The sequence below is a fragment of the Chelonia mydas genome, chromosome 2 (assembly GCF_015237465.2).
Source record: "Chelonia mydas isolate rCheMyd1 chromosome 2, rCheMyd1.pri.v2, whole genome shotgun sequence".
NCBI classification, from domain to species: Eukaryota; Metazoa; Chordata; order Testudines; family Cheloniidae; genus Chelonia; species Chelonia mydas.
Window position 1 is genome coordinate 72,084,505 of NC_057850.1, and position 22,473 is coordinate 72,106,977.

General features: G+C 41.6%; 1 protein-coding gene and 1 long non-coding RNA gene across 6 annotated transcripts in view; one reads left to right on the plus strand and one right to left on the minus strand.

Annotated features, from left to right (window-relative positions):
- The window catches only part of PRKDC (protein kinase, DNA-activated, catalytic subunit), a 165,401-nt gene that overhangs the window by 128,511 nt on the left and 14,417 nt on the right, over nt 1-22,473 (plus strand). For 3 of the 5 annotated variants that reach the window (XM_037892647.2, XM_037892648.2, XM_043539642.1), the window contains 15 exons: nt 637-825; nt 1,461-1,685; nt 2,196-2,304; nt 4,500-4,611; nt 6,893-7,082; nt 8,699-8,873; nt 8,995-9,185; nt 11,819-11,999; nt 12,709-12,869; nt 16,079-16,290; nt 17,568-17,655; nt 18,339-18,482; nt 20,673-20,874; nt 21,489-21,556; nt 21,972-22,192. In XM_037892647.2, coding sequence (XP_037748575.1) covers nt 637-825; nt 1,461-1,685; nt 2,196-2,304; nt 4,500-4,611; nt 6,893-7,082; nt 8,699-8,873; nt 8,995-9,185; nt 11,819-11,999; nt 12,709-12,869; nt 16,079-16,290; nt 17,568-17,655; nt 18,339-18,482; nt 20,673-20,874; nt 21,489-21,556; nt 21,972-22,192 — 2,468 coding nt within the window. The remainder of the gene's footprint in view (nt 1-636; nt 826-1,460; nt 1,686-2,195; nt 2,305-4,499; nt 4,612-6,892; nt 7,083-8,698; nt 8,874-8,994; nt 9,186-11,818; nt 12,000-12,708; nt 12,870-16,078; nt 16,291-17,567; nt 17,656-18,338; nt 18,483-20,672; nt 20,875-21,488; nt 21,557-21,971; nt 22,193-22,473) is intronic. The other 2 variants (XM_043539641.1, XM_037892649.2) reach the window with 2 other exon arrangements.
- Nucleotides 26-22,066, minus strand: LOC122464476. Its single transcript, XR_006288552.1, has 2 exons — nt 21,932-22,066; nt 26-1,248 (listed from the first exon to the last, which is right to left on the minus strand). It is a non-coding gene; the product is annotated as an uncharacterized LOC122464476 (long non-coding RNA).

A 22,473-nucleotide genomic window follows, 5' to 3' on the forward strand; every position in this document is an offset into this window, starting at 1 on the left:
AAAATAATAATTCTGAGACAGTGTGTTGCTTTAAACGTTCTTTTATTTAGTTCACTTCATTATATAATTCAAGAACCATAAAAGATACTTGGCCAAATGCAATATAAATAACAGTTCATAAGACAGTGCTTATTGAGCCAGATTTTCAAGTTATCTCCATTAGTGTCACACAACTTTACAGGCATAAATCAATATAATTTCAATACATACAAAAGAGCATTAGAGAGTGCAAATTAAGTGCCTATGGTCTGCACATGTAAGTTCTATTTGTGTTCACAAGTTGATAATCGATAAAAAATGTGTGTGGAAATGATTTACCTACAGAATGTTTGTGTCTAAATGAAAGGTGGAAAAATGCAGCTCTTTACAAAAGCAGGTTGACTGAAGCTCACATCTGAACTGAGTTTTATATGTTAAAGGTGTGACTGGCTTAAATTTTGAAGAATTCTTTGGAACATTTTCTTTGGTCCTATTTGTTTATTAAACACAAATGCTGATAAAGGAATAAAATATTGTCATGCAACAGTGAAAACATTATAGGTTTTCCTGAACGTGTTCAGCTAGAATAGTAAAAAGATCATAATGTTGCCGCTAAGAACCTACTTGTTTTTTTTTCATTTGACATTCCTTTTCTAGGCTCTCTCTAAACAAGACTGGTTGGATGGTGAGCCTACTGAAGCAGAAAAGGGTTTCTGGGAACTTGCATCTCTTGAATGCTACAACCATCTGACAGAGTGGAAGTCACTGGAGTATTGTTCCACTGTTAATATTGATAGCGGACAACCTCCAGACCTAAACAAAACTTGGAGTGATCCATTTTATCAGGTTTGTAAAATCATTGCTAGATTAGATTTGATATCACACTGATTGCATTTGTACAGGGGCCATTACTGCGGTGCCTTGATTAGGGATAGAGGTAAAGTGACTTGATCACAAAGGTATTTTGCACAACTTAGATGAGTTTTCTTATAAAAAAAGTACAGTCAACAATAATTAAAGTAAATATTTTTTGCTATTCTGTAGCGTCTCAAGTTGCCCTTTAGTCCCATGACTGAGAAAATGGCTCCAGCTTTGTCACATTGTCCTCTTCATGTTGCTGTCATTTATTTTTCTCCTCCTCCTGTATTTGGATGGTCACACAGAATTTATCTTGAAGCTGATAAGAAATGCAAAGCGCCAGTACCTGTGCAACTGCATGAGCCCACCAGAAGAGGGTGCTATGTGACTTGTTGGTTGATGGGAGTCAGTCTGAAAAAGGTTAAGATACACTGAAAAGTATAATTACATTTGGTGAAATATGTTAGTCTTTTCCTAATTTGAAAATCTTTAGGCCTGTAGCAGATGGAACCAGGCCCCTATATGTCTTGCATATGGTTCTACATCACCAGCAACAGAGGGCAGAAGTGATTATTCAGTATCCTGCCCCAGGAGTAAAGAGACTTTACTTTTTTCCTCTGTAGGAAACCTATCTGCCATATATAATACGGAGTAAGTTGAAGTTACTGCTCCATGGGGGCAATGACCAGTCCTTGCTGACCTTCATTGATGAGGCTATGAAGATAGAACAGAGGAAAGCCCTTATAGAAATGTATTACAGCCAAGAGCTGAGTCTTCTCTACATCTTGCAGGATGACTTTGACAGAGCCAGATATTACATCAGCAGTGGCATGCAGGCCTTCATGCAGGTAACAAAGCTGATGACATGTCTGCTGTGATTCTCTGTAGGAAGTCATGTCAAGTGCAGCCCTTGCTGCTACTGGAACATTCCTTCAAGATAAAAATATAAAGGATGGAATCTTGACCCCTTTGAAGTGAATGGCAAAACTTCCGTTGACTTCCCTAGGGTCAGGATTTCACCTCAGGAACTGAAGAAATGGAAACAGCCATCCAGTGCAACATGCCCCCCCCCTATTTTGGGGGTGTCTTACTCCTTTCAGTTTATTCATTCTGTCTCCTCCTCCCCCCCAGTATATCACACTGAGTTTATTCAGCCTAGTTCACTGATGTGTCATTCTGAAAACCTCTAACTAGTGTAAACTGATACTGGTTGGTTTTATGCATCTTTTCTAAGGATGATATGAATCACAATCTAGTTGAGCATAGCACATAGAAGGATCGGTTATTTATCTGCTCTACAGTGCTTTAAATAAAAACATGATAAGAAATCACTTTAAAAATCATTTTCCCTCTCCTAGAACTATTCCAGTATTGATAATCTGTTACACCGAAGTCGACTAACAAAGCTGCAGTCTGTCCAAGCTTTAACAGAAATACAGGAGTTCATCAATTTTATAAGCAAACCAAGTAAGATATTTTTCGCTTATTTTGTGTATATACATTGTGGCATTGAGCTTTATATTTTTGGAAAGAGTGAGTGTAGTTATTTTCACATGTCAAAAGACTTTGAACCTGTGTCTGATACAGTGAAGATACTTTTAAAAAGGGTCATCAGCTATGTTATGTTTTATGTTTCTAGCCCTTGCCATAAAATCCTTGCATGATGATTTAAAATACCAATTATCTCTTTAAAATTACACATGATTAGTTTTAGACTAGTTTGATAGATCATAGAATCATAGAATATCAGGGTTGGAAGGGACCTCAGGAGGTCATCTAGTTGAACCCCCTGCTCAAAGCAGGACCAATCCCCAACTAAATCATCCCAGCCAGGGCTTTGTCAAGCCTGACCTTAAAAACCTCAAAGGAAGAAGATTCCACCGCCTCCCCAGGTAACCCATTCCAGTGCTTTACCACCCTCCTAGTGAAATTTTTTTCCTAATATCCAACCTAAACTTCCCCCACTGCAACTTGAGACCATTACTCCTTGTTCTGTCATCTGGTACCACTGAGAACAGTCTAGATCCATCCTCTTTGGAACCCCCTTTCAGGTAGTTGAAAGCAGCTATCAAATCCCCCCTCATTCTTCTCTCCTGCAGACTAAACAATCCCAGTTCCCTCAGCCTCTCTTCATAAGTCATGTGTTCCAGTTCCCTAATCACTTTTGTTGCCCTCCGCTGGACGCTTTCTAGTTTTTCCACATCCTTCTTGTAGTGTGGGGCCCAAAACTGGACACAGTACTCCAGATGAGGCCTCACCATTGTCGAATAGAGGGGAACAATCTCGTCCTTCGATCTGCTGGCAGTGCCCCTACTTATACAGCTCAGAAGGCCGTTAGCCTTCTTAGCAACAAGGGCACACTGTTGACTCATATTCAGCTTCTCTTCCACTGTAACCTCTAGGTCCTTTTCTGCAGAACTGCTGCCTAGCCATTCGGTCCCTAGTCTGTAGCAGTGCATGGGATTCTTCCGTCCTAAGTGCAGGACTCTGCACTTGTCCTTGTTGATCCTTATCTTTTCGCCCAATCCTCTAATTTGTTTAGGGCCCTCTGTATCCTATCCCTACCCTCCAGCGTATCTACCACTCCTCCTAGTTTGTCATCTGCAAACTTGCTGAGGGTGCAATCCACGCCATCCTCCAGATCATTAATGAAGATATTGAACAAAACCGGTCACAGGATTGACCCTTGGAGCACTCCGCTTGATATCAGCTGCCAACTAGACATGGAGCCATTGATCACTACCCATTGAGCCCAACCATCTAGTCAGCTTTCTATCCACCTTATAGTCCATTCATCCAGCCCATACTTCTTTAACTTGCTGGGAAGAATACTGTGGGAGACTGTATCAAAAGTATGGTGAAGTCGAGGAATAACACATCCACTGCTTTCCACTCATTCACAGAGCCAGTTATCTCATCAAGGAAGGCAACTAAATTAGTCAGGCATGACTTGCCCTTGGTGAATCCATACTGACTGTTCCTGATCACTTTCCTTTCCTCTAAGTGCTTCAGAATTGATTCCTTGATTTCCAGAATTGAGGACCTTCTCCATGATTTTTCCAGGGCCTGAGGTGAGGCTGACTGACCTGTAGTTCCCCAGATCCTCCTCCTTCCCTTTTTAAAAGATGGGCACTACATTAGCCTTTTTCCAGTCATCTGGGACCTCCCCCGATTGCCATGAGTTTTCAAAGATAATGGACAATGGCTCTGCGATTACATCCGCCAGATAGTAGTGAACAGCATAGATAGATCATGTGTTCCATTAATATCTGCCATTTTAGGCACAAAATATAAAGTTATTTACATCTTATCAGCTTAGTACAAAACTCTAGTTAACAATTGTACCTTTGTATTCCACTATACTCCTATCAGGAATACTGGTAATAACTGTCATTCTTTTTCAGTGATAATTATTGCCCCTTTTAGTTTCTTTACTCTCTAGTAGTTGAAATACAGCAATACCTAGAAAATAATATAATAAACATCAGACAATGATTCATTTAATAGGAGTCAGGAAATTTGAGTGAGTTTCATTATAGTAACTGCTGGCTGCTGCTGGGTCAATCTGTGCTTTTCTCATTCTAAACATTATGGTTTGACCCCTTACATTTTCCCATTACCTCCATGCAGCCTTTTCTTAAAGTATTTTTAATTGATTTTAGGCAGCTTAGCTTCTCAAGCTTCCCTTAAGAGACTTCTCAGAATTTGGACAAGCAGATATCCAGATGATAAAATGGACCCCATGAACATCTGGGATGACATTATTACAAACCGGTAAGATGAGATACTTGTCTGTTAACTATGATTCTACATGTTAGTTAAGCTTGCTATATTTCTCATGTTGCTTGTAGAAATTTTTGGTTGGAATCCAGCACTCCGTGATTTCTAAGTACTATTGTGTCTTGCCTTTCAGATGGAACAAATTGTTTTCATATTACTAAGATATGGAGAGGAGCAAAGGGCAGACTGGGTGCGTAGGTGGATAAGAGGATGTTTTCATATAAATAGTGTAGTTAGCAGATTAGATCAATAGCCTAAAGCTTAAAATTGTTTGTCATCCATCAATAGCTAGGTACACGATAAGGAAATAAGGATTATAAATTAAGATTTTGCCATCCATCCATCCTTGGCCCAATTTTTCAATCCTTACATATGTTGAGGAGTACATGGGTGAATAGTCACATTTATCACAATGGGGCTACTCACTAAGTGCCCCTCAGCGTGAGTAAAAGTTACAATAATGGGCTCTCAATTACCGGATGTCTTTAAACAGCTAGAAGTTTTAACAAGGTTTTATACAAAGAACCCAACCCCAGTCATCACCATGTTCTTCAGGTATTTATGTGACTGTCTTTAACTATTACTTTAACCAAAACTTCTGCTGTGCAACAGTTACCTGAAATGGCTGACGCTTGAGAGACTTTATTTAGGCAAGCTCTCAAGAGGCTCAGATGCTTTCTCTAACCTTTTAATTTCTTTCTCCTCCCCATAATATTTCTCCACATCCTCTCCTTTCTCTCAGTGCAACTTCAGATCACTCTCCTTTCCTCAGTCTTCATCATTACCTCTCTCTGAGCCAAATAAGCTCCTTAAAATTTGCTGATTGTGGAGTCTCAGCAGGCTTGGCAGTGTTCGTTCAGCCAGGAGCCAAAACCTCGTGTGCATAGGAGCTTACTTAGGTTAGAGGTGAACCAAAACACATTTCATGCTTTATCCTTTGGGAAAGCCCCAAAACTTACAAGTTTTGGAGAGTTGACAAACTGCTGAAAGCTTGCTGTGGGCTTTTAAGATACCCACTTGTGTCTTCTCTTAAATTAGGTTATAAGGTTCCTTGGGACAGGGACTGTATTTCTATGGTGTTTACACAGCACCTAGCGCAGAGCCAGACTGATATCCAGACTCCCAGTGAGTAACAGTTTACATGGTAAGCAGTCCCATTGAAGTTGATGGGCCTACTTATGGAGTAAGGTAATAGTCACTGTGAGTACGGATATCTCAGTGGGTCCCTTGATAGTGACTGGAGTCTCAGGGCACTACTGTTATAAAAATCTCAAAGGTCACTTGTGCAAACCTAAATAAGGTTTGCAGTTGGGTCAGAGTTTGACATGAAATATAGGCTCGTGCTAGAGCTGGTAAGGATTTTTCCTGTGAAATAGAGTTTCATTGGGAAATGCCGATTTATTGAACCTGAAGTGTGTCACAGAAGCATCTCTGGTTTGATAAACTTTAATTGAATCACGGACAGGTTTCCAAGGGAACTCTGCTTGGTTTCATGGCAGGCTGCTGGGGAGCCTAGGCTTCTAGGGTCCATGGCTTTGGGCAGCCCTACCATGCAGACTGCTCCCAGGTCAACTGGCTCCCAAGACCCACCCACTTGAAAGACTTGGAGCCAGCAGGCCTAGATGTCTGGAAGCTCTGCAGCCCCCAGTGTCAGGGCTGTGAACATAGTGGGGCTGCCCTGGACCCTGGGAATCCTGGCAGTTGCTGACTGAAATTGACATGATTCTTGTCAGCTTCACCACTGCTCTTTGAAATACTGAAATTTTCCATGAACTGGAAATCCCAAGTTTCAGTCAGCTCTAGCTGGCATTTATATTTTATAAGCCAGTATACATGTTCCTTACAATTATGCTGTCATTAGAGAAAGGGCTATAGGTTTGTCTTGGTACATTTGGGATAGTATTCTAGAAAAATGTAATAATGGACATTTTCTAGCACCTAAACTCCATAGTCTCCAATAAAAATCTAACTCCATAGCCAGGATTAAAAAATGAAATATTTGTAAGGAACACCATTTCAAGACAGAGGGGTATTCATTACATCAGTCCACCCTGTTTGTGACTATTAATTCTGTTAGTTGAATATGCCTACTCCTGACTGAAGAGGATCAAAATCACAAATAGTGACATCAGTCAGTGATTGAAGCTGCTTAGCCATATTTACCAGTGGGAAATTTGGCAGCATTGAATATAGATCAAGGAGAGGAAGGATTAAAATCACCTGTGTGCTTCTCACTGTATGTTAATGTCTTATATTTCCTTTCACCATTGTGCAGGTGTTTCTTTCTTGGAAAAATTCAGGAGAAGCTGCCTAACATCCAGGCTGATGATAGTATGGAGGTGGATGGAATGGGAGATGTTGGTGACAAAATGGAAGCAGATATGCAGGAAGAAGACATTCATTCAATGATTAGAAGCTGCAAATTTAACATGAAAATGAAGATGATAGAGAGTGCCAGGAAACAGGTGACTCTGCACTGTCTGGTAGTGCTTGATTCATCGGAAAACCATAGCTATTAGAACTGGAAAAGACAGATTAGGTTGTCCAGGTCATGCTGCTGCCAATGCAGAGATTTCCCCCCATAGTATGTTCTTGAATGCCTGGGGAAGCCTGGTTCTTTTTCTACAGAATTGTAGATGACAGCTGTTAATTAACAACTTTTCTAAAATGTGCAATTTCAGGAAATGTGCCCGAAGGCTCTTTTCGTTCACCAGATGTTCCTGGTACTTTCCAGAACAAATAAATAAAGCATCAGAAATGTTATAGTTGTGGGCCTGTGGGGGGCATGTGTAAATAGCATAATGTATCACATTTTAAAGTTTTTTAATTTCATGTATTTATATTTCTATTTTTATCTTCTGCTCTAGTAAGGTAAGGGATCTGAACAGGGATCTGCCACCACCTCTCAGGCAAGTGCCCTAACCATTGGGCTATGGGATATTGTTATGTGGGACTCTCTCAGTCTTTCCTTTTGAAGCTTTTCCTCTCTGGAAAAATAATTAGTCATTAGAGCAGGGATCCTGGGCCTCCCACATCCTGGGTGAGTTTTCAAACCACCAGGCTCTCTCTCGCTCCAGACTAATGACTCTTTAATTATTTATCCACAATGGAACTGCTTCTACAGGAGAGACTGAGGGAGGGCCACATCAGAATATTCCATACCTAGTGATTGGGGCCCTCACTTGCTGATCCCTTGAACTGGGGTTTTCCATGTTCCACATGAGTATCATAAGGACTGAGCTAAGTCCCATTGTCTGTTTTGTGTGAGCTTACCTGTGGGGCCAGATCCAGCAGGCAAGCTTACCTGCTTACCAGCTCAGGCCCAGCGTGCAAGTTAGGTGGAGGAACAGCTGTGTTTCCCCGGCCTGTGCATCACATTGGGACTTAGGTGTCCAGATGTCTAGAATGGAGCAGAGGCTCCGATACACAGAGGCAGAAACATAGGTGCCTAGGTAACTTGTTCTGCAAAAAATTACGCACCAAGTGAGTTAAAAATCTACAGGATTCAGCAGCAGCTGAGCTGTGGGAGTTTTAATACTAGAGGTGTCTGATCTTGGGATTTAGGCACCAAAAGTGGAAGTTAGGCACCTAAATCCCTTTCTGACTCTAACCCTAAGTGACTTGTTGCTCAGAGGTGCTGAATACCCAAAGTCTCCATTGAGATCAGTGGGAGTTATGGGTACTCAGTACCCCTGAAAGTCAAACCACTTATTAATGGGTCTAAAGATAGATGTAGAGACGTAATTTAGAGACCAGACTATCAAGGTGGAAAAAGTTGACATGTAGACCTCTGTATTTTAAGTAGGATTTGAGTCAAAAATGACTGGAGCTAGATTGTGTATTTTTTTTTTTTATCAAATACTTCCATTAGTGCAAGCCTGTTTTTCACACCCAACCCAAAAGGCAGTGGTGCCCCTCACACTTTGCTGGAATTTCCAGGACCTTTCCTGTTATACGTTGTGAATCCTGTAATGGCGCTTGCAAAATCCCTGGATCTCTTCATTTGCTGCAAACAGTAGTTTTTTATTTCCCCTTCTTCTAATGCATTATTGAAAATTCCCATTTTGATCTGTTAATGTAGAACAGCTTCTCAGTTGCCATGAAGCTTCTGAAGGATCTGCACAGAGAGTCTAAAACCAGAGAAGACTGGCTCTTGAGATGGAATCACAGCTATTGCCGCTTTAGCCATAGTCGCAGTCAGAGCCAGAATAGTCCTGAACAAATGCTCACTGTGTTGAAAACCATCTCTTTACTGGGTAATAATGTTATCTATTCAGACTCCATTGATGCAGAACCTATGCTATGGATTCTCTTCCTGTTTGTAATGGGAATCCATTTTACTGCCAAATTACCAACTTTATTTCTGAATTCCAACAGATGAGAGCAAAACTGACTACCTGAGTAAAAACGTAGTGGCCTTCCGCAACCAAAACCTTCTGTTGGGTACCACTTACCATATTTTGGCCAGTGCCCTTAGCAAAGATCCAAGATGTCTTGAAAAAATGGAGGAAGAAAAAGCTAGGAAAGTCGTAATGCTTTCTGGAGAGAGGCCTGAAAACTCTGAGAAGGTAAATGAGAAGGGAAAGGAGCTTCTTACTCATTATTGAGTGGCTATAGATGGCTAATTTTGTTATGTACTTCATTAACTCAATTACATTAAGCCCATGTTACTACAGTAAACCCATGCTACTACTCTCTGCTGCTAGCACTGATTTCTCCAATGAGCTGCAGCTGCTGTTAGTCTGATCTGGAACCCGCTTAGTCAGTCATGGGCTCCTGCCCCTGGACAGTCCCCTCCTACTCATTGCTGGAGAGGAGGTTCCATGCCCCAAACTCCCACCAAGATGGTAAAGAAAAACTTGTGGAAGCAGGTTTTGAATCTGCTGTGTCCAGAGCCTCCATGATTGTGCTAATGTTTGTCCCTACTGACATCTTATATAGAGGAAGAAGGTCTGTCCGAGAGCATGTGCATGCACAAGGGCAAGAAGGGTGTGGGAGCAGAGACCAGCCTCATAGTTGGATGGGTGGTGCTCTTTGATATCCATGCTAACATCAGGCAGGGCTGGTCACATGAATCTCCCATGAAGATAGTCAATTCCTAATATTAATATAGCTAATTTTCTATTTATTTTAATGATTGTTTAGTCATTTTAATGATCACCCATAGCTAGGAGTAGAAAAAAGTAAAATTTGTCCCATTGTCCTTTGCCTTAATTGCGCAGGAGTACAATATAAAAAGCACGCAATTGGAGATCCTACCAGATCTTCAAATGTATGTATTGAGAGTTGTTCAGGATACCCTGGAACTGAACTTATGTCTTTCAAAGGAAGCCAAATGGAGAGTTAAACTGCATATATCAATTTATATCTGCTGATCTTGATAGCTGCCCTCTATTAAGAGCCTTGGGAGTAACTACAGTCAGAATGAACAAACAGTCTTATTTGTCTCTCCAGGAACAAGTACAATCTGTAAATGAACAGTGTCAGTACAACAAGGACAAAAATTATTATAACTATTTCATAAAGTTAAAAATCATTGTGCTAGTTACTCTACCAGAATGAATGACAACATTCTTTATAATGAGCAGTTGAAAAGTAAGCATGAAATCTCTTCCGTACTGCCTTGTGCTGTGATCCTTAAAAACTAAGAAAGATCATACTTATTTGAGAGACCTCCAGAAAGATACTGCCGTAAGTGGTGTCCATCATTTTGTGGATGATTCTGTTCCCTCTGAGTCAGTATTTAACCAGTGTCCCAGCATGGTACTAGAGAGCACTATACTACCTTCTGGATGAGACATCAAACTGAGATAACATGGTACCGTCTGCAAGACCTAAGGGTGTTAACACTTGTCTCCTGACCAAATTCCAAGTCTAATAATTTCCCTTTGCCTCCATAAACTTCACAATGTGGGTTTTTTGTTTATATTTTGATTCCCTTCTTCCCCCGAAACAAAAAAGGGAAGAATAGAAAAGATGAAAGAACGAAAAGGGAGGGAAAGGGAAGAAAGGAAGTGGGGGTAGGAAGGAGAAAGAAGAATGACATCTCTGTTTCCATCCACTAGGGATTAATCAAACATTTTAAAAAAGTTAGACCAAGTCTTTTCAAATTTGCCTGAAGTCCCTGTTCTCCAAAATGTTACCTGCTCTGAGATGCCTGGTCAGCCAAGTTGCTGAGCCAAGCTTCTGTCCCTGGACGCAGTCTGCTCTTTTATCTAAGTAATTTGAATCATTTTGCTACAAGCACAGCTCTGGAGAACCAAGCTTTCCATGAGTTGTTGTGTTTCCAAGACACTAGGATATATCACAAAACACAGTTCTCTGAAGTGATTTTTAAGGAGATGCCTTTTATCATATTAATCCTCCTGCCTGCTTCTAGCCAAAAGGATTATATCCTGGGACTGTCCCAAAAAAATTCACAGTGTAGTTTATATTGGATACAATATTTTTCACTTGCTGTTCCTAAACTGTTGGGTGGTATTGCTGAATACTGCTAAACAGCTGGCACATTTCTGCCAAGTAGGTGGTAGCACTGGTAAACGATGGAATCTGTATACAGAGTTTAGGTAAGTTTGTTTGTAAAATGCTTTGTAAATGATTTCTTCCATTCGGTACATGGTGGTAGAGAAATCTGGGATGACCACATTGTGCCTCAGTTCTCATAATAGAAAAAAACATGATTTGTATATAAATAAAGGTTAAAATTAGATCTGGGCAAAGAGCTTTTTAACAAAACAAAAATCCCCCACATATTCTCATGAACATTCATTCAAACTAAAAAACTTAATTTTCTTCAACTGTGCTTGTGTCTCTTTCACGTTAACTGTTTGCAAATAGTCTATTGAATGAGTTTACTGGCTTGGAAATACCAAATTGTAGAGAATGTTCATAGAAAGTGAATTTTAAACTAATAAATGTGACTTGCATTGGAAGCCCCAATCTAAGATTTATGCATATCCAGACAGAGAACAGAACTAATACCATATGATCTATGTATCCAATACAGCTCAAATTTCAAATATTGAATACTTGCAGCCAAGAATCATCTACAGATCAAGAACTGTTCACATAAAGTATTTGACAAATACGTGCTCAGTCTTCATTCGCAAATAGAAAAAAGAGACTAAATTTGTTGAATATTCACCATGACCTATTTGCTGAACTCTTCTTGTTGTGGTTTCCACTTGTGGTTGAATTTCAGGTGATAGCAGGTCTGAACAAGAGGGCTTTCCAGTACTTCAGCACTGCAGTGAGGAAGGCTGAAGAAGAAGTGCAGTCTCACTCTATGGAGCACGTAGACCTTACAGGAGTCATAAATGCTTACATGACTTTGGTTGATTTCTGTGACAAGCATCTCCGTAAAGAGGAAGAAGGTTCATCTGGTGAGTCAGAAATTAAAATATTTGTCAGGACTTCTCATCTTACTGTTATGCAAATTTCAGATGGGAGAGTGCCAATAGAGAGCAGTCAAATGCAGGGGCTAGAGGTGGGCCATTTAAAAAGAAAATATTCTTGTACATGGAAGAATTTATAACTGGTGGTGTTTAATACCAAGGGAGTAACTCCTGTTGTGGAGGATTTACCTAAAATACATCAGGCTTCACTCTGCTCCTGAAATCCCAGAAAGTTATATGGCTTGAATTTAAATGTAAACAGATTGTCCTCAACTTGGATGTTGTTTACATCCTTTTTATTCTTTCTGACAGCTGCTTCTGGCTTCACCATTACTGAGTCATGAGGTCTCCATCTTACTGGTGGGATATGCATCCTATCCAGCAGATGCTCCTCTTGTTCATTCCCAGACCACGACAATGCTGTGTATAACATGGGCAAGATACTAGTGATGATGCAGCCTCCTGATAAAAGCTAATGCTTACAGTCCAAGAATACACATACTAGTGGTGTGTGCAGTTCAAAAAAGTCTTCATATGGGAAACAGAACAAAGTAAAAAACAAAAAAAGTTAAAATTCCCTACAGAGCACCAAGAAAGTAGATAATACAATTAAAAGTAAAGATGATGTTTTAGACGATCAAAGGGATGGAAAAAAAGACGGTGTTTCTGATAATTTTTGTTTAATGTTTCTTGGCAGATGTCAGTGCTCTGGATCTGCAGACATTCCCAGCCATTGTAGTGGAGAAAATGATAAAAGCTTTAAAGCTGAATTCCAGAGATGCCAGGCTAAAGTTTCCTAGGCTGCTGCAAATAATAGAAAGGTATCCAGCAGAGACACTGGGCCTAATGGCACGAGAGGTTAGTTACTTCCATTCCTGGGACAGCAGAGTTGATTGTGAACCAAATATTTATTGAACGGAATCCCTTTACTTCAAATTGAATTTTGGATTATTGTGTAAATCTGTATGTTAGTTTAATGGGATGTCTGGAACTTGTTGCATTGCACTTTTTGCTGAGTCAGCTGCTGAGTTGGTTAATGAAGAAATAAGACTTGAGCAGTGGTTCTCAACACATGGCCCGTGGGCAACCTACGGCCCAATTAGCATACAGTTGCGGCCCAGCACCGCAGCTGTGTGCTAAAAATAATTAAGTTTGCTGCTCCGGTCAGGCAGGGGCTGGGGCCAGAGCTGGGTGAGGGGGAGCCTGCTCTCACAGCCCTGCTGGAGCGATCCTGCCAGCAGGAAAGGCCAAGCAGTCCCCTATGGCTTGGAAGGAGCTCAGCCGGCAGCCTGCTGCTTCTGCTCCCTCCCGTCTCTGTCTCCCCACGCTGCAGGAATCCACTGTCAGGTATTGGTTAACACTGGTGACCAGGCGCTAAAAATCCAGAGACCACGGGAACCTGTGGGTATAGCTGTGGGTATAGCTTGAGCAGACATTGCCCCTTCCCGCTCCCCCGATTTCTCCGCAGCTCTGCTTAGCTGTCAGGGAGGGAAAAGGCTCCCTCTGTCCCTCTTCTCAGCTGAGGCTGGCAGGCAGCTCCAGGACGCTGCCTCCTGCGTCATAGTGCCCATCACTGTTATCTTCTATATGTGCTGTGTCCCATTTCTGGACAGCTGGTGAGTGCCTGGGGCGGGCAGGGCAAGAGGGTGGCGGGGGGAAGAGGCAGTGGGGAAAGAAGAGGGATGATACAGGATGGGGGAAGAGATGGGGATGGGGGAATGGGGCAGGGGACAGTGTGGGGAAGAAAGGGGGTGAGGTTGGGAGAGGAAAGGGGAGGGAATGGGATGGGGGAAGCGAAGGGGATGACTGAGAGTGCTGTTGCCGGGCGACTGCTGCCTCCTTGCTTCTGGGTGTCTGTCCAGAGAAATGGGGGGGCATGTCCCTCCCCACTAGCCAATTCTTTGTGTCGCCTCCGGCAGGGATGAGCATGCTTCAGGCTGTGACCGCCTGCCCTTCCCCTATGGCCATTTCCAAACCCTTTGTTTCAGCCGTTCTCAACCTGCGGGCTGCATGCAGCCCAATTAGCACACAGCTCCAGCCCAGCTCAGGTGTGTGCTAAAGGCCACGGGCTCCCAGCTGCCCTACTCCAGGCACCCCAGCCGGGCAGCTGGCTGCTGCCTGGCCCTGCACAACAGGGTCCTGGCGGGCTCTGGGGTCGGGGTCCTGGCTTCCGCCTGGCCCCCTATAGCTGAGTCCAGGCAGCTGGCTAGCACCTGGCCCTGCACAGTGGGGTGTAGGGTCCAGGTCCTGGCTACCCACCCTGTCCTGCACAGCAAGGTCTCAGGTCAGGGTCCCTGCCCCCACACCCAGCTCTCCGCTCCTGGCCCCACTCTTTGGAGGGGTCTCTGGGCGGAGGGTGCTGAGCTTAGGGGTTTGTGTATGGGGGAGTTAGGTGGGGGGCACTGTGGTTCTCAAGATGCAGCCCAGCTAACACTTTGAGGGCCGCAAATGTGGACCACAATGATAAATAGGTTGAGAACCACTGGACTAGAGGGCTACACACTTTATTTCTGTCAGCCAAGTGCTTTGCACACATCAGGGACTCCTTGCATCCCTTCATTTTCCCCCACAAGCTTCCCATCCCCTCTTTCAAGGACTCCTTGTAACCCTTTTCCTCCATGCTAGGCCACTGTGTGACATCCCCCCCCCTTGTGACTGCTCCTGTCTTAGTCTTGGTCTACACTGAAAAGTTCTCTCTCGCACCCCTGATGTACATAGCTGTGCTGACCTACCCCCACAGTGTAGACGCAGCTGTGTTTGATGGAAGAATGCTTCCATTGACAGAACTAAACTTTTTTCAGAAAGGTGGTGCTCCTACCCCACTGGGAAAAACCTCTTCCATCGGTGCAGACTGTGTCTGCATTATAGGTTTATGCTGGCATAGCTATGCCGGTATAGTTTCTGCATTGTTAGCACAGGCTTGTTTCAAAACCCCTTTTTTAACTGAATTTATATGCTAGTGCTTACAGATTGGGGGGGCAGTGCATTGATATAGGGACATACTGAGAAGGCATCATGGGAACAGAATCGCAGCTTGGCTGCCCCACTGAGCTGAGAATGTGTCTGTGGAAGCCAAGACAGGAAGACTACGACCTGGTCTACACCGAAAACTTAGGTCAACCTAGCTTCATCGCTTAAGGCTCTGAAAAATTTTGCACCTTGTGCAACACAGTTAGCTCAACCTAACCCTACTATAGACTCAAGCATGCTGATGGAAAAATTCTTCCATTGACCTAGCAACCACCTCTCATGGATTAACTACACTGACAGAAGATACCCTTCCGTCTATGTAGGAAGCATCTACACGACAGTGGCTATTGAGGCACAACTGCAGCACCACAGGTGTGCTGCTGTAGCCACTTGACATAGACACACCCTAAGAACTGTGACAGTAATGAATTCCCCATTAGAACATTATGGGTGAAGTCTGTCCTAGCTAACAGATGCCACAAAAACAATAGCTGCTCATCAGGAGTCCTTCATTATTTCTTTTGTCTTTGGTTAAGTCATTTAGGGTGTCAGCATTTCAAATTCCGTTGAGGCAAAGGGTAGAGCTAAGATGGGGTATGTTGTGATGCTGGAAGGTGTTAATGGCTGCCATCAAACACGGACCTGGCTAAAGCTGCTGTGTTGAACCCTACTGATTTTGGGCTAACCAGGTGCCAGGAGCTCTGTGTCCCCCATTTTCTCCTCCTCGTTTTCTAGGTTTCCCCAAAATCAATAGGGTTCTGTCCATTGATGCCTAGAACATTGCTTGAAAGTTTGGAATTGATCAGATGCATCATGCAAATGTTACATCCAACCAGACACAGAAATGCCATCAAGTTGAGTGTAGGGCCTCACTTGGCTCAGCCAATGAGACATAAATGTTTGCAGATGAAGACCTATCAAGAACTGAAAATGATTGCTTTGGCAGGGGACATTCTGTGCAATCTAATTAACCTTTTCTATTTTTCCACATGTTTCTGCCTGCTGACTTGGAACGCAGAGTAGTTTTGTTTGCTTTTGTTTATAGTCCGGATTTTTAAAGATATATAGAAGGTGAAAACACTGTCTGTGTTTTGCAGATTTCATCAGTTCCCTGCTGGCAGTTCATTGGTTGGATTAGCCAGTTGATGGCAGTGCTTGACAAAGAGGAAGCCGTAGCTGTGCAGCATACTGTAGAAGAGATTGCAAATAACTACCCACAGGCAATCGTCTATCCTTTCCTGATCAGCAGTGAAAACTATTCCTTCAAAGACACTGCAACTGGCCACAAGAACAAGGAGTTTGTAGCAAGGTGGTGTTTGAAATGTTGCTCACAAATCTATAAGATTTTAATAGGAAGTGATAGTCTGTGAAAAGCATAGAAAATGGTAGCTAGATTTTGGTATCTACTGTGCTTGGTTCGAAGGCATAGAAAAACGGGTACTTAGGCCAACTTTTCTAATGTGGGTGCCTAAAATTAGGCACCTACATCCATATTTAGGAACTTAAGTAAGTGGCTAGATTATTTTTAGAGGTGCTGAGCACCCACAATCCTTGCTCATGCTTAGCCTCCCACAGCCCTATAAAAATGAGCTACAAAACATAAAAGAAAAGTGTTTGCCTTTTCCTGCTCTTTTGAAGTATGAAGTATCAGGTGCAAAATCATAGAGTGAGGAACCTTCCTTGTCTGCTCTGCTCTGCTAGGGTTGAGGGAAATCCACAACTCACTCTTCAATTACATCACTATTCATATCTGCTAATGTTTTCTAAGATCCTTTAGCAAAGAGAGGAAAGTGAGGCCCTGACATTTTTAATCTTTCAAATGTAACAAAATGAGCAAAGACACTTTTTAATTAAAAAATAATTTAATTTAATTAAACTATCCTTGTACATCAAAAAGAGCAGTGAGGTGAGTGCCCAGGCTTTCCTTTTGGAAGGCTGCTCTTATTGCATAAAACACACTGCTCCCTTATTCTAGGGTCCTCAGCCATCACGGTCTCCCTAGTGGGGCAAGAGCTGTTTTAGTTGACTACAATATCATGTAATGCCTAACTTTCTCATATGGGTTATCACACAGCCCTTGTAAAATTACGATTATTGTATGTGTCCCTTTGTCTTTTCTCATGATTTTTGCATCATATCTTAGATTGAGACAAGAAGGCAAAGGTCCACACTTCTTGTGCTACTCAGAATAAATAACCCACACGCAGCTTCACTGGCATGTGCTGGATGTATACAGTCTTGTTAATGCTGATTGCTGTACCCACTGGAGAGCTGCCAGTTCAAAATGTTGCTATTTTCACAGCACGCTCTTAGCAAATACCAAAAAATAACAAGTTGCAGAGAGAGAGAGAGACGGACAGATGTAAGTGCATTAGAGGCCAATAAGTGGTTCCGCTGCTGTTCCTCTGCAGCCTCAGAGAGAGAGAGAGAGAGAGAATTCCCATCCTCGAGTCCCTCTTGTCCCTGAACCCCATAGAATTATATTTGTTCAGGTTTTACACGTAGAAAGTATTTGCGTAAAGACCGGACAAGAATATGCTGAGGACAGCTTTTGTTGCCCAATTCTGATGGTCTGTTCTTTCACAGGATAAAGAGTAAATTAGACAGAGGAGGAGTGATTCAAGATTTTGTTCATGCCCTGGAACAGCTTTCTAATCCAGTGATGCTCTTTAAGGTACAGTAGGAACCCCTCAGCCATCTGGCCTTTGAGAGAGACAATGCAGAGAGGAGCCAGCCAGACTGATGCTGGAGAACAGTTGCAGGGATTGATGGCCACAGATGATGTCATCATAGTGCTTTCTGCAATTTTTACTCTGAACATTCCTATCCCTGTTCTGACCTGATGTTAGCCCCTTCCTCACTAACTCTAACCCTTCTTGCTCCTTCCCTTTAGCACTTCACCTAGCTAATCCCCTCCTAATATAACCTCACTGAAAGGATTTAAATAACAAAACAAAAGCAGAAGATATGGTAGAACTAGCATAATGTTTGCAATCATTGCATTGTTTCTTCTGCTTGTACGATATACTCCTTAACCCTACTTATGTCTGTCTTGTATATTTAGAGTCCCTAACTCTTTAGGTTAGGGACTGTCTTATTCTGTCTTTGTACAGTGGCTAGCACAATGGGGCCCTGCACTCAGTTGGCCTCCTGGCACTACTGTAATAAACAAAGTATAAGAAACAGCATTTTACATAGCACTCCTGTAGCTTTCAGCTTGCTCCAAAATGATTATAGCAGACTTTTAAATTCTAAGTTACATAATCAGTAGACCTAATACCATCTGACTGGGTTACAAAAGAGAGAGTGTGTAAATTATTTTCTTCAGTCCTCAGCCCCTTCTCTCTGTATTCACAGGATTGGGTTGAGGATGTCAAAAATGAGTTGGGAAAAACTCAGAGAAATAAAAATAACCTTAAGGAAATGTATGAACGAATGTACAGAAACTTAGGAGATTTACAGGCTCCAGGTCTTGGGTTGTTCAGAAGGAGATTTATTCAGGTATGTATGAAATGCTGTTGGTGTGTAATGGGGTGAGAAGGGTATACTGGAAAGTTAAAAGGACAGTATCAATCAGATAGGAGGTTCTCGCCCAATCCTGCAGCCCTCATTCGTATGAATGACTGAGTTACGACTGGGCCTTTAATACTTATTAATCGATAACTGTGGTGCTTTAGTTTTGTTACTGTTCAGCTGACACTTCCTGACTGCTCTGCCATGTAGAATGTTCCCACCTGAGGCATTAGTTTACACTTGTTTAGCCATTCCCCTCTGCTTCCATGCCAGTGCATTTGCCTCTGTCCCTACCCAAAGCTTTCTGCCTATGTACTTGTGTGGTACTCTGACCTCTTATTCCTATCATAATGATTTAGAGGCACCAGATGGACAGTTCATTTGGGGTCTTGTTGATGGCTGTGGCTGTGCTGAGAATCCTGAAATATCTGAGCAGTTAGTGACAAAGAAATGGAGAAGGAAGAGTGAGTGTGTGTGTGTGCTTTTTTTTAATGTTAAACATGCTGATGATTTCCAGCACTGCCTTTTTAGAGAAGCAGTTTCATTCTAATGGGGATTAGTGGATTTGGGTTTGGAATCTGTGGACATTGCAATTAATTACTAGGTCAAGTCCTCTCTACCTTAATTAATTTTCATCAAAACTAAAAATATTCTGATATATTTCAAGAACACACAAAAGAAAGGAGGCTTTTTAATGTGCAGCACAACATACATACTACATTGATCTTGTCTTCAGTGGAACTTGTTTTACCTTTGTGCAGCCCTGCCTACTTTTGCCAAGTGACTGTGATACAATAAAAATATCTGTGTCCAGCTCTTTAAATGGGCCACTCTTCATATAGTATCTCCTATTCAGTGCAGCACTGTGAGTGATAGACACATCTAAATGACCTGGAAGAAAATATGAAACCATCACTTGATAAAGTTTGCAGATGAAACAAAAACTGGGAGAGTGGTAAATAATGAAGAGGACAGGTCACCAATTCAGAGCGATCTAGATCACTTAGTTAACAGGGTGCCAAAAAACCAAAAAGCATTTAATATGGCTAAATGTAAGTATATACATCTGGGAACAAAGAATGTAGGCCATACTTACAGGATGGGGGACTCTGACTCTGAAATAAGATTTGGGGTGGGGTGGGGTGGGGAGGTGGATAATCATCTGAACTTGAGTGCTCTGTGTGACTGTGGCCAAAAGAGCTAATGCAATCCTGTGATACATAAGTGGAAATCTCAAGTAGGAGCAGAGAGGTTATTACCTCTGTATGCGGCACTGGTGTGACCGCTGCTGGAATACTGTGTCCAGTTGTGGTGCCCACAATTCAAGAAGGATGTTGTATCGATACACTCAGGGAGTTCAATCTATTTAGCTTAACAAAGAGAAGGTTAAAGGGTGACTTGATTGCAATGAGGAACAAATATTTAATAATGGGCTCTTCAGTCTAGCAGAGAAAGATATAATATGTTCCAATGGCTGGAAGTTGAAGCTAGACGTTTAGATGGGAAATAGGGTGTAAATTTTTAACAGTAAGCGTAATTAATCACTGGAATAATTTACCCAGGATTGTGGTGGATTCTCTATCACTGACCATTTTTAAATGAAGGTTGGATGTTTTTCTACAAGATCTGCTCTGGGAATTATTTTAAGGAAGTTCTATGGCTTGTGCTATACAGGAGGTCAGACTGGATGACCACAGTGGTCCCTTCTGGCCTTAGAATCTATGAATCTAGTAACCAAACAAGAAAGAAAAGTAGACTCGAAGTCAAAAAAAACTTTCAACTAAAACATAAATGATAGAAAAAATACTCTAACAGTTGTCTGAGCCTCCTTAGAATATTACTCAGATCCTCCATAGTGGGAATTTTTTGTGCTAATCCTCATTTCACAGTCTCCATGGGAATCAGAATGCAATGCCCTTGACGGCTCATTTTATTTCTTTATTACTATAGGGTGATAGATGTTCATAATGCTTTATAGACAAATAAAATGATAAATTTAAGTTACAGAGGACTTGTCTTAATATTTAATTACTATGTCCAGGGATTCCAAAAATAAATTCCCACTAGAATGAAACTGATTCTCTAAAAATGCAGTGTTGTGCCTCTGAGGCACAGTGTGATCTTGCTATGTATGAAGTGAACTTTAATTCCTTTATTGTAAATTAATTTCAACTTCAGACCTTTGGGAAGGATTTTAACAATCATTTTGGAAAAGGCGGCTCAACGCTGTTAGATATGAAGGCTGATGACTTCAGTAGAATTGCACTCTCTCTCCTTTCAAAAATGAAAGACCAGAAAGAACCTGGAAATCTGAAAGAATGCTCACCTTGGATGAGTGACTTCAAAGCTGAATTCATGAGGAACGAACTGGAGATCCCTGGTATGCTACCATTTCAATCCGGATAGTGAAGTCTTACAAGAATAGTAGTTACCCTTAAGTTCCAGCCATCTTTAGCTAAGAACAAGAGCCCTCTCAGTTTGATACCTAGTGCGTCCTCTCTGTGGCCCTGTATGCTGCCATTGCAGGCGGATGCACTTGGTAATCAGAGGGATCTTTCCTGTCTCAAACTACCAGGATTCTCCTCTTCTTAAGACTAGATTTAGCTATATTTACTGCTGTGGTATTTTAAAATGTCTTTGCTTTTAAAAAAATATCATTGAACTTTTATGTTGCTTCTAACCCCTTGATCCCAGCAGGTTTTAAACTAAGATCTAATGGATTTGCATTCTAGTTTGAAAAAGGTCTGCCCTCTGAAAGCAATAAGAGTTCCAAAATCTAATGGCATAGGTGAAAAAATAATACATGTCACTGAATGACCAGATGAAATACTGTGTATGTTTAAATATACACTTTTAAAATTTTAGTTTTCTGCTAGTTTAATAAGATGCAATATTAGGCTGAATATGCATGCCATCATTAACTAACATTTAATTTTTAAATATTTTAATATTTAAATGAAGACTGTATGCCTCTTTGTTTTATTTTTTCTTCAGGTCAGTATGATGGTAAAGGTAAACCATTGCCAGAATACCATGCAAAAATCTCTGGATTTGATGAACGGGTATGCTAACTACTTTAAAGATAATATCCCTTTTGGCTTCTCATGTAAAAACATGGCTCAGTATAGTGTTTTTTGTGGGGAGGGAAGCAGTGCATGAGCAGATATCTAACAGTACACAAAAGATTAATCTTATTAATTAGATGGCCATTATAACATCATCATTAAATACACACTGATATTAGCTTGCAGTGTGTTCCATATGGATAATGGGATATTTTCTGCAGAGGCAATGGATTTATGTACATTTTTCTAAATTAGCAAAAAATAAAGCAGTCTAGCGGTGCAAGAACAACACCACGATCACAGTACACAGGAATGCAAGAGGCCCAGGAGTTTAAGTGATAGTCCTGATGCTACAGCATTGCATCCTCTCACCTGTGCCAAACATGTTTTGCTTTTTTCCCCTCCCTCCAAGATCAAAGTAATGGCGTCTATCAGGAAACCAAAACGTATAAACATTCGAGGCAGTGACGAGCGGGAACATCCCTTTCTTGTCAAAGGTGGTGAAGATCTCCGGCAGGACCAGCGCATTGAGCAGCTCTTTGATGTCATGAATATTATCCTTTCCCAAGATGCTGCCTGCAGCCAAAGGAACATGCAGATAAAAACTTACAAAGTCATACCCATGACAACCAGGTAGGGACTTCGTGGTCTTGTCATTCAGGGATAAAAATCCTCACCTCAAAAGTCGCATAGCTTTTTTGTGCTGGGAGGTGGGATTTCTTTGTGCCAAATGCTGGTGCAAAAATTTTTGGCAGTTGACTCTGGGAATTTTTATATGATATGAAATTTTTTTTTAGACCATTTACATGATATTTTTAGATCTTTGTTGAAAGTGCTGTGTCTGGCAATTATTTTTCTGAATATATTTGGGTTTATAATTATAACTTAGCAGTTTATATAAAACTTCCTGCGTT